The following is a 12,936-nucleotide window of genomic DNA, read 5'->3' on the forward strand; positions in this document are numbered from 1 at the left end:
TTTGTATAGCTTACTGAATTAATAAATTCTGGGTATGAATTATTCAATGACTTGTTTTTAATGACTAAAATGACTTAAATAAGAGAGATGATTTAGAAGGTAGTGTGAGATGACATGAGAGGCTTGTGACTTGCACAACTATATACAGCCCTGCATATCTGTGGCAACGGTCTGTTATAGAGAGCTATAAAAATATATTATTCTATGCTGCTGTTTTAATGTATCAACTTTTTTTAATCTCCCAGAGAATTATTTTTATTTCTTTTGATTTAACCTTGTTTAAATTATAAATGCATCATGTCCTTTGCATTTCTCTGCAAAGTCACTCAGCTCACCATTTCATTGTGCATCATCTTTATGTCTCTGTAAATCCTTACGATGTTCACATCACACACCAATAATGACTGACCTCACATCATGGCAGTAATGTATATGTTTTATCACCGCCTCAGCTGTCTTTTGCGTCACAGTATTTTGGATAATTTAGAAGACTGCATCATGCACAGTACACTGGAGATTATATTATAAAGAAACAACTTCATGAACATATTCTCTAATGGGAATAACCCATTTAAGTTCAAAACCAGTTTGAAAAGAAGATCATAGTCCCAAGGATCATTATTCTGATGGGTGTTACCTGGGGCCGGTTGCACCAGCTCTGCATAAGTTACAATTTAGCCTAGTTCTGCCAAGTCAACTTACACATTAGGCCTATACTAAATATATTTGAGTTGCACAATTCAACTTAGTTGAAGCGTAATGGTACGTATAAATTAAATACTTAACAGAAGCCTCCTAACAGCAGGAATAAAATAGCTGAACTAACTGAATAAGCTGTTGTTTCACTCGACATTCTTCAATGCCTTACACACATGATAATGCTGACATTTACAGTCATTTACCTTTTAAAATAATTAACATTATGTGATGACATTACATTTTTTTTTAGCTTACGATAAACTAGCTCTGCCGTAAGACCAAATGGTGCAACCTAATAAAGTACACAGTTAGTTACAAAATGGCTAGTAGTTACTAAGCCTCTGGTGTGGACTTTACGCTCAGATTTAAGAAAGAACTTCCGAATGGCTGATTCAACACTATATGTGTTACTTATAAGCAACTGCAGTTTGAAAACTATTTGTGGATGTCTATAATCTACAATATAGTTGATATAGCCTATTTGATAAGGTTCGGGCCAAATTCCGAGCACGGAGACCTGTCCTGGATCTGACCGCGAAATTTGCATTCGTTAACATGACCGCTAATTCTATGTAGCTCACATGTTCCATAGTGTGAGCTCGTGAAATGTAGTTTAAATGTTAGCAGGTGGCGCTGTTTATTCACTGCAGGGTTGCCACAAGATCAAATGCAATAAACTTTAAACAATAGCCACAGAGAAGAGATATGTTCTGACATGACTGTAAATGTTTTCCTTTATTATCAGATATAGTTTTTAGAGTCCTTTATGACTATATTTCCCTTTAGATGTATTTGAGTAAACTGACATAACGATTCTTTTGCAAACTTTATAAACAAGAAAGGAAAATATCACATATTGATATTATATTATAAAAGGATATGCATGTGATTATGTGTATATTATTCTGCATTGGCTTTACACAACCGATACATGAGTTGATAAATATTGGGCATTGAGTTTAAATGATTTTGTGAGGTCACTTGAAAGACTTGCACAACTATATATGAAATCTGTCTTGGGGCAACAGTCTGTTAGAGAGCTATACAAATATATTATTATATGTTGTGGTATTAATTATGAACATATTAAATATTCCAGAAGTCTTTAGGATTTATTTTCTTTAAAGGGACAGTGTGTAGTTTTTTTGAAGATCTATTGACAGAAATGCAATATAATATAGCCTACATACATGTCTTCGGGGGTGTATAAAGACCTTACATAATGAAACATTATTTTGTATCACCTTAGACTGAGCTATTTCTATCAACATTTTCTATCTATCTATCGTATATACTTACATGGGCTGTTGTTGACATGTCGCCATGTTGTTTCCAGAGTAAGAAAATGCATGTCATTACACATCATACTAAAATACTGACCTACATATTTTCCGGTGTTGCCCATGTTAAATCTTAATTTAAAGCAGTCATGACTCGTGCCTATACAAAGAACCAGCTGCTGCCAGAGAACGTGTAACACACTAAAGAAATTTGATATGTTAATGAAATTAGATAAAATGTAACTTACATGTATTTGGGGGAAATGTTTGATAAAATGCACTTTTGCCTTATAGTTAAAATAAATGGTCTGTCATTCCCAATGACAAATAAGCACAGTTCAAGTAAACAATACAGCTTATTCTACTGCCCTTTATATTCTTCACAGTCCTGCTTTGTGGTGTATTTGAGAGTCCTCTTTTCATTTACACATTTTCATAATTTTCCCATTTGCAGTTGAAAAAAAATGCTAAGGACATAATGTCCTTTTTGAATGAGAAAAATGCACAAAAGCTTAGAGAATTAAGAAAGTCCAGAAGAACAGAGGACCCGGCAGCAAGGTGATTTAGTTGTGCAGAGAGACAACTTTTGTAAACCTGAAATCCCTTGTGAAAAAGACGAGTATTTACATGAGTATTCGGTTTACATGGCATTCGCATGAAAATGTGCCAAAACCACATAAATCACATGTGAAACATTTAAAATTCATGTTTTTTCTTTGTGTAAAGGAAATACCTGATAATGTGACTCGTGTTTAGATGACTGCTTAAGTTGATTTTTGGATATCTTGTTTGTGGGCAAGTTTTACATTCATGTATGAACATTTAAGATGCAGAAAAGTGCCTCAATCTTATTATTGTTGTCATTGTTATTCTGACAATATACAATGAGTTGTTAAAATAAATGACAATGAAACACAAATTTGAGCTGAACTTGTTTTATTAACTTATTAGTTTACTTCTAGAGAAAACAGTAAAACATGACAGTGAAAAATGACTGAAAAATAATCACGATAGTTGTGTCCCCTAAAAGCATAAGTGGCTCCTGCCTGGCCCCCCGTTACAGTTGTCTAGAACCGCCACTGTTGACCGATAGTCACAACCATATAGACATAGGAAATATACTACTTAATTTAAATATTTATTTAACCATAAAATGTCTATGGTCACTACAGGCATGGCAGGTCTACGTAGGCTAAACGAAAGTTAGATTAAGAAGTCAATTATGCTAAATGATCACATGTAAGATTTTTTTATGTGTGTCCTTTACTGGAAAGCACATTGGTCAACAGTAGTTGAAATTAATTGTGCTTTATAAATAAATTGTCATTAGTAATGTGATAAAATTGTGTGGGTAATAGGCCGGTGTGTCTTCAAGTTTTTTACATGTTCAATGACAACCTTTAACCTGTCTTCCATTGTGTCTGTAACATGCTTATGAATGTTTCAGCTGCAACTGTCCTTTGATGCAGCTGTGCCGTCTCATTTTTGTTCTCGTTCAGTACTGTAACTTATAAGCTATAGTGCTAAAATTTGAGTCATTTTAAGCAACAAAAAAACCCTGCATGAAGCGTTTAGGAAAAGAACAAACAGTTTATTTTCCTGACATCAGAACAGAAAGTACCAGTGTACAGACAGTTATATTAGGCAAACAGTGATAGACTTTGTGTCCTAGTCATTTTATGTTCTGGTTAGCAAATCAGACATAACAATGTCAAGAAATAGGTAGTTTATTTCCCACGAATCAGTTATCAGAACAGAAAGTACCGGCGAACACACAGTTATATTAGGCAAGTGTGAAATATTTTTTTTTTTTAATTTTAGTGTTTTTTATTTTTACATTAAACCTTTTAACTTTTTTAATTATAGATTCATTTTTAGCTTAAACTTCAAACTTTATGATGCCAAGGACCCCAAATGAGATTATCATTTTCTGAGGCCCCATTTTCTAAAATATGCGTCCATCTATATTTTTTATATATATAAAACAGTAAATGTGATATTATAAAAAAAACAACGTTTTGTTTTAAAACATAAACAGTTGGCTACATTTGTTGAATGTGGAGAGACAACCCTGAAGAGACAATTTTTATAAAACTATTAATTCTGAAGCAACTGTCACTTTGAATGTGAAAAAAAAGTATAGAGAGAAAAACTCACCACTACAAAGGTACAAATATAAACAATTCTTGAAACTAATTTTTGCTTCATCTTTTTCCCTAAAATGTTCTGGGGGCCCCGGACCCCAGTTTAAAAAAAACTCCCCTAGAGTATCACAAACACCAGAATGAGAGACTCTGATGTAAAACATTGCAAAGTTCTAAGGCCAACATTCAGTTACCATAAATGATAGTCTCAATAGTTTTCACATTTCTATAACACTTAATCTAACTAGTTTTTACAACAAATCTCTCTTTGGCAAGAGAGAGACAGTCAAAAATTAATCTAAATCCAATAAATGTTTAACAGATCACTTTGCATTTGTAGTGAAATACAGGTGCTGCATGGATGTGCAACAACAGATAAACATGAAGAGTGTGTTAAAAGAACTGGTAAGAACATGTTCTCTTTAATTATATTTCTGTGCCACACACTTAAAATTTGTTTAATCACAGCTATCTGAAGAATATTTGTTCTTATTTTCTTTAAAATATGTCATTCGTGTTTAAACTGAAGGTCTTACCAAAAACAACCAACACAACAACATGTGTCAGGTTGTCTGTTATTCGTGAGACAAATCTGTATTTAACTTAATTTTAAATATATTATATGAACAGTAGGAAAGCATTGTTGATGTTGAACAGAGTGGTTATCGTTTCAGGTTTGTGGGAAAGCACTTTTCCTCATTGTTGTGCTGGGGTTTGGTGGAACATTTCAGACTGGATTCAATCTCACCGTGATCAGCTCTACATCTCCAGTGTGAACTTCTTTCATTTTTTGCATGTTTAGTGACTTATTTTACTCTATTAGTATTTCATTTATTTAAAAGCATTACATTACAGTCTGACCTGAATTTAAAAGACATAATATGGTATTCATTACTCCTAACTTTTTTGTAAAGTCTTCTTCTCTACTTTTCCACAGTACATTCAGAGCTTTATCAACAGTAGCTGGACATATCGCTATGGGGAACATCCAGGAGAGAAGACTGTGACCCTTATCTGGTCTGCTGTGGTTTCTCTCTTTGCTGTTGGAGCACTTGCGGGCTCCATGACTGTCAGATGTGTAACTAGTAACCTGGGAAGGTAATGCCACGTCATTTATTTCCATTTTGACTTTTCACTACATTCCGGTTTTGAATAAATTATAGGCCTTTAATAAAAACCAATACTGAAGAAGCATTTCTGGATTTCATAACCTGAATATATTAGGCCTGTGTAAAAAAGTGCATTTGTGTGCATTCCTCAGAAAAACAGCCATGCTCTTCAACAGTGGGTTAGCAGTTGTGTTTACAATATTCATGTACATAAGCAGACCCACAAACTCATTTGAACTTCTCATGTTATCACGCTTCCTGTTTGGATTTACATCAGGTATAAAGACACCCTTTGAATTACAAGAACAGGACAGACTGCACTGTGTTTGTTTCATTGTTTAAATTCATGTTATATTGTTTCTCATGAAGGGTTAGGTGGAAACATTCAAACGCTCTATCTCGGAGAGAGTTCACCCCAAAAAATAAGAGGAATGGTGGTACTCACAACTGCTACATTTCTGTTCTTCGGTAAATTATCAGGACAATTTGCTAGTATGAGTTAATATTTATCTTTCATAAAATCCATTCTTGCTTATTTTATTTTTTCTCACCTCATGTTCGTGTGATGAAATGTGTTCATGCTCACCTAAATTGCAAGCATCTTGTTCCTTGTTTAGGGAAATTCTTGGTCGTGAGGAATGGTGGAACATTCTGCTGTGTGTCCCAACATGTTTCTGTGCAATTCAGATGATAATCCTGCCGTTCCTTCCCGATGCGCCCCGATATATTCTAATAGAGAAAGGAAAGATAGAAGAGTGCAGAACAGGTGCTTTAGTTTAATTTACATCTTTGGAGTTTTTATTACTGTACTGCATAAGAAAATTACACAGATCAAATACCCCAAAGCAGGTTTGAATTACTGAATTGAAAGTTTTTGAAGTAGGTTGTGTACAGTATCTGGTGATTGCTATAATTCGGCACATTTCTTTATTTTATTGTCATTGACTCTTTGAGTGCTTTTGTCGGCAGCACTGCAGTTTCTGTGGGGACCAGGAGATTATAAACTGGAGATTGAGGAGATGTTAGCCGAGCAGGCGGTCATTCAAGGGGAAAACAGTAAGAGTCTGCTGGATATGCTGCGGGTCAAACATCTGCGCTGGCAGGTCCTTTCTCTGCTGGTCATATGTGGAAGCATTCAGTTTTGTGGGATCACTGCTGTAAATCATTTAACCTTCATTCAATATTCCAGTACGTATGTGATATACTGTATATATATTTATATATGTGTGTGACATTTGTCACTCTCTCACTCACAGATCACTGTCTTCTCTTTCAACATCTTTTTGGAAGCCGGTATTCCAGTAGATAAGATTCGTCATGTCACATTGGGCATAGGCACCTCTGAAGTTTTCTCCTCTATAATCAGTGTATGTCCCAGAGCTAGCAATGAAAGAAATCCTATATTCTTTTCTTTAAAAGTGTGTTTTATTGTAATTTATATTTGCACATATCATTTATAGTTTCTCTGTGCTGGTATAAACATGAGTGTGTGTGTGCGTGTGTGTGTAGAGCTTCCTCATTGAGAGTGTGGGGAGAAGGGTTTTGTTGTGGATTGGGTTTGGAGGGATGTCAGTCATCATGGCATTAATCACTGTTACTCTTTACCTGAAGGTGAGTATACATCACATAACAGCTGTTAGTTAACACATAACAGACCTTCATCATCATGTCTCTGTTTCATCCGCAGGACTCAAGCTTTGTAATTCCATACATCACAGTTTTCCTTGTTTTTCTTTTTAACATTTTCTACGCAGGAGGACCAGGTAAACCCTTAGATATTACTTCACACTGATTATATAGTATTTTATCAATGCAAACCTTAAACTAATCTGATTAACAGCTGCAGTAGCCCATCCCATCACCAGTGAGATTTTCATCCAGTCATACCGTCCAGCTGCATTTATGTTAACTGGGATCCTGTGCTGGCTGGGTGTCGCCATATTTGGATTTATGTTTCCATTCCTAAATGTAAGTTCTCAACCATTTCAAGATAAAAAATATAACTGACCTGAAATCCAATGTTTTGGAATAAAGTTTACAATCCAAACCATATCTGTAAGACATACCCAAAGATCATCATAGGAATAGGAAGGTGTGTGCATGCATGCGTGCATGTGTGTCTTTCAGCTCCTCTTAGATTTTAAAAAGCATCATGGGTTATATGTTTTACTGAGGTTTTACGTAACAGGGAGCTTCGCTATCATCTATATAAATCAGTGATTATGATTGTATTATGTCAGTTTCTTCCTGTTTGAAAGAGCAATTCTTGAATGTGTGTCTTATTATATGTTCTTATGCTAAGCAATGTGTAATGTCAGACTTTCCGCTGCTCCTATTCACTGTTCTGCATGTTTTCTGCAGGCTGCCCTGAAATCCCTGAGCTTTGTTCTCTTCTCCTGCGTTTGTCTGATAGCTGCTCTCTTCGTCTTCTTCATCCTTCCTGAAACAAAAGGCAAAACTCCTCTAGAGATTTCCCAAGAGTTTAAGAACATTCGAGTCTGTGGATCCTCAGAAGATGAGGTCTTAGAGATAAAGCTGTGAAACTCTGGATTACTCTGCACATCTACAGTATTTCATTATGGATGGATATGAACATGAAAGGAGAATATCACCTATTTATATTTTACAAAGGAAACACATGTGACTGTTTATATTCTTGTATATTTGTGTATCTACATTTGTATAGCCTACTGAATTAATAAATTATGGGTATGAATTATTCACATGAGTTGTAATAACTTTAATATGTGAGATGATGAACGTAGTATGAGATGACATGAGAGGCTTGTGACTTGCACAACTATATGCAACCCAGCATATCTGTGGCAACGGTCTGTTATAGAGAGCTATAAAAATATATTATTCTATGTTTCAGATTAAATGTGACATTTTTTTAAGTCTCCCAGAGAAATCTTTAGGATTTTTTTCTATGAGACTACATATTGTTTAAATTATAAAATGCATAATGTCCTTTGCATTTCTCTGCAAAGTTAACTAGTCACTATTGACTCTGCCCACCCATTTTATTGCATCGTCTTTATCCATTCCATTTTCTACCACTTATCCGAACTACCTCGGGTCACGGGGAGCCTGTGCCTATCTCAGGAGTCATCGGGCATCAAGGCAGGATACACCCTGGATGGAGTGCCAACCCATCGCAGGGCACACACACTCACTCATCACTCACACACTCACACCCTACGGACAATTTTTCCAGAGATGCCAATCAACCTACCATGCATGTCTTTGGACCAGGGGAGGAAACCGGAGTACCCGGAGGAAACCCCCGAGGCACGGGGAGAACATGCAAACTCCACACACACAAGTCGGAAGCGGGAATCGAACCCCCAACCCTGGAGGTGTGAGGCGAACGTGCTAACCACTAAGCCACCGTGCCCCCCGCATCGTCTTTATGTCTCTGTAAATCCTCTCAGTTTACATTCAGGGAATTTTTTATCAATGTCTGTCAGGCAATATGCGGCTTCCCAGACGCATTAGTGATTTAATAGAGACCATGTTCACATCACACACCAATAATGACTGACTTCACATCATGGCAGTAATGTATATGTTTTATCACCACCTCAGCTGTCTTTTGCGTCACAGCATTTGGATTAATTTAGCAGACAGTACACTGGAGATTATATCATAAAGAAACAACTTCATGAACATATTCTCTAATGGGAATAACCCATTTAAATTCAAAGCTAGTTTGAAAAGAAGATCTTAGTCCCAAGGATCATTATTCTGATGGGTGTTACCTGGGGCCGGTTGCACCAGCTCTGCATAAGTTACAATTTAGCCTAGTTTTGACTCAAATGGGCACTAAATTACAATTTACAAGATGCATATTTTTTAGTTGCACCATTGAATTTACTTGAAGCTTTATGTTACGTATAGACTAAACACTTAACAGAAGCCTCCTGTCAGGGGTAGCATAACTGTAAATAAACTATCTGAACAAGCTGTTGTTTCACTCGACATTCTTCAATGCTTTACACACATGATAATGCTGACATTTACAGTCACTTACCTTTTAAAATAAATAACATTATGTGATGACATTCAATTATTGACGGCTCTAATAAGAAGCGTCCTAGCGCGCGTCCATGTGCGTAGGCTACATGTGCGTGTGCACGTCAGAATCCAATAATCTTCTTTTTATTTCATTGGCGGTTGGCAGTAAAGTTAAATCACCCATACATGTCATTTATTATTGCGTTAATGAGGCTGTATTGTTGTTAATCAGCATTTGTTTATTAATCTAATTTGAAATATGTTGAAGTAGTATTCTAGGCTATTTAATAAAACATATTTTTTGCAGTTATTATTTGAGGTAAAATGAGTGTAAAAATTAAATTCACAGCATTTCAACAACTTTTTCTCGCGAATTTATAGGCTGCTATTTGACCACTGATGGTACGTAAAAATTTGCATTCGTTAACATGACTGCTTATTGTATGTAGCTCACATGTTCCATAGTGTGAGCTCGTGAAATGTAGTTTAAATGTTAGCAGGCTCCAGCAGATGGCGCTGTTTATTCACTGCAGGGTTGCCACAAGATCCACTGCAATAAACTTTAAACAATAGCCACAGAGAACAGATATGTTCTGACATGACTGTAAATGTTTTCATTTATTATCAGATATAATTTTTGAGATTTTAAAGCCTCTATATGACCATATTTCCCTTTAGAGGCATTTGAGTAAACTGAGATTACGATTCTTTTGCCAATTATAAAATCTATACTGTGACATTGCAAAACTACTCATAGACATACTTTACACAAAAAGGTACACAAAGGTATAACCATCCAGTTTTTGAAGTTGAACTCATTTTGTGTAATAAATGCTTTTTTGTGATGCTAAAATAAAACAGCAACCCCAATTCTGCTTTAATCATTCAAGTATAGGTAAAAATATAGGCCATTATATCACAGAGATGTGTGTTGATCTGAAGATTAATTCTGAATGTGAGGACTTTGTACATAAACATTATTAATATTAAACAGTAAATGTAATTCTGACATATTTTTATCTCAGACCTTCAACTCGCCATGACAACTATTTATAAGCCTAAACGGCACCCTTTAAACAACGGCAATGTCAAGAACATACATAAAACACATCACATTAACTATAATGTCACATCTTCTTATTTATAAAATGGATATTTTAAACAGATCGGCATGCATTATGATTTGGTTTAAACTGGATGTCCTTGACTTGTTAAGTAATCCACAATTCTAAGAGCATAAATGCATTAAGAGCTGAGCAATAATAGTTGACCGGCACTGACACCGAGTACTGATACTCATAAGGTAATTTGCTTCTAGTCATATCACTGCAAGTATACACTGGCAAATGACACGATGGAATGTAATCTATTAGGGATTGTCAGACAATAATATAATTGGCTTCATTAACATTCCTGCAGCTCGTTCATAATGTCCAGTTGCTGACCTGTCAAGTGCCTGACTGAAATTGGTCATTAATCTTGTGAGTGACTGTGAGTGTGCAAGAAGATAATGTGGCTTTGACTTTGTAGGTCAATGTGCAAAATGAGCATCTTTACTGACACAAAGTCTACACATGATATATAATAAAATAGCAAAATCCATTTCTAAACGATAAATCTTTACTATTTTCAGCAGGAATACATTGATGCAGTTTTTGTACCATTTAAAAAGTAGAGAGAGAATGATAAATAAACACTAACGAGTGAGTGACAGGATATATGTATATACTGTACCTGTATGTTATGTGCACAGATGGGCATGGTTAAATTAGGTTATTAATGCATGGGGCTCCAGATGGAAGGCATTGGGTCTTCTGGCACTGTGGGATTATCTCCTGTGTGTGGGTGAGAAATTAATGAATGTTAAACAGTCCTGAGACCTCCTGATCTGAAGATTGTGTTTTCTGAATAGCTCAATTTAGCTATGAAGGCATCGCAATTCAGACACATCGTGATCGTTGTGATGGATTTGTGTGCTGTCATTGTGGATAAATACCACAGGTTGTTGTTATTTGGGTATTCCTGAATGGAAACCAATAGTGCTAAATGGATCACGTTGAAAGTGTCTATAGGAAACATATTGTTTCTAACTGTAAATTGCCATTATTTTAAATATGTGTCTATACCCATGACAGCTCACTATGGGATCTGTGTGTTTGTTGGTATAATAAAAGAACGCTCACTGTAATTATAATAACCACAAGGGGTTTGGTGCCATTTATTCTGGCATATGAGTGTCATCCAGCAGGTGCAAAATTTCTTCAATGCATGAAATGAAAATGTGAAATACGCTTCACCGATTCCCTTACTGTCTGCCATAGATCATCCGGAATTAGAAATGAATTCAGAACCGTATATAAGTAGATGCACACTGATCTGTGACCAGCTATACCACGAACTAAACCATTAAAGTGAAATTCCTGAAAACTGATCTGAGGTCAGTCTTTCTATGACCAGCCAGTAATTGAATACACATGATGAGGGCCAGTCTATAAGGCACTGCGTGTTGTAGGCATGAATCTTATTGAGGATCACATTTGCAGCAATGTGGATAATGATGATTGAATGATTGAATGTGGCTATTTAAGACCTTTGCTGCTGGTGATTTTTCCACAAGAATCTGTAGTTGTGACAGCCTAACAGTCTTTGTGCTATACAGTCATTCTCTTTCTTGTTTTTCCTGAGAATTAAAGGGATACTTCACACAAAAAGGAAAATTCTATCATCATTTACTCGCCTTTGAGTTCAAAATCAGTATATATTTTTTCTTCTGATGAACACAGAGAAAGATATTTGGAAGAATGCTTATAACCACGCAGATTTTGCCTTCCATTGAGACTTTTGAATGGTAGTCAAAACTGTTTGCTGTTCTACATTCTTCAAAATGACTTCTTTTGTGTTCAACAGAACAAAAAATGATGAAGTAAATTTTGTCACTATGGGAGTCATATAGGATCGGGTTGGTTACAAGAATGCTTTTAAATATCTTTCTCTGTGTTCGTCAGCACGAATAAATTTATACAGATTTGGAAGGTGAGTAAATGATGACAGAATGTTTACTTTTGGGTGAAGTATCCCTTTAAAACAATATGATCAGGGTGTTGCCAATATATTCATCTTTCTTTTGACTCCAGTATGTTCTCCACCCTTAATTTACTGGTTTGATACTGAGCAACGTTCAGTAACGACAAAAAGTGTAAAACTAAGTCATACAACTTCTATAAAAATTTTGCATGTAATAAAAGGTTAAGTTGTATTAGCTTTAAAAATCCTAGGATGAATTTGCCTCAAAAATAGTTACTCAGGATTACAAAATGACTATTAAAACAGAAATAACATCAGCCTCCTCAATAATAACAAATAAAGACTGGAACGGTCATGTCACTTATCATTACAGATGTTTTCTGCATTATTCACCTCTGACATGAATGCCCTAATAGCATAAAGTTAAACCACAAATCGCTGAACTGACATGTCATTCCCACAATAGAAGGACAGACTATAAACTCACATATTATATACAGTATATTAATGCCTTTAAGTAAAATGCCAGCTCTCAGCTCTGGGCCTGAGATGAATAGTCATGACCCACAAATTAATACAGAGTCATAAGACAGATGAATGTTAACTCTGTCTCGGTTTTATGAGGTATTGCTTTACTCAAAGGGACCTTTAGGTCATTTCTTG

At 35.6% G+C, this 12,936-nt stretch overlaps 1 protein-coding gene across 2 annotated transcripts; it reads left to right on the top strand.

Annotated features, from left to right (window-relative positions):
* The first annotated feature begins 4,479 nt into the window (after positions 1-4,479).
* On the top strand, positions 4,480-7,955 carry LOC130410410 (solute carrier family 2, facilitated glucose transporter member 9-like). Of its 2 annotated transcripts, XM_056735074.1 has the most exons (12): positions 4,480-4,528; positions 4,798-4,893; positions 5,061-5,221; positions 5,385-5,509; positions 5,602-5,730; positions 5,831-5,998; positions 6,202-6,389; positions 6,489-6,599; positions 6,742-6,843; positions 6,920-6,995; positions 7,073-7,200; positions 7,594-7,955. In XM_056735074.1, exons 1-12 carry the CDS (start codon positions 4,481-4,483, stop codon positions 7,771-7,773), a joined length of 1,512 nt encoding a protein of 503 aa, XP_056591052.1. In that variant the 5' UTR covers position 4,480; the 3' UTR covers positions 7,774-7,955. The 2 variants fall into 2 exon arrangements, with proteins under 2 accessions (XP_056591052.1, XP_056591051.1); XM_056735073.1 differs by lacking the exon at positions 5,385-5,509 and having other exon boundaries at positions 5,602-5,700; positions 5,850-5,998.
* Positions 7,956-12,936: the final 4,981 nt, after the last annotated feature.

The sequence above is a fragment of the Triplophysa dalaica genome, chromosome 21 (assembly GCF_015846415.1).
Source record: "Triplophysa dalaica isolate WHDGS20190420 chromosome 21, ASM1584641v1, whole genome shotgun sequence".
Classification (NCBI taxonomy): Eukaryota; Metazoa; Chordata; class Actinopteri; order Cypriniformes; family Nemacheilidae; genus Triplophysa; species Triplophysa dalaica.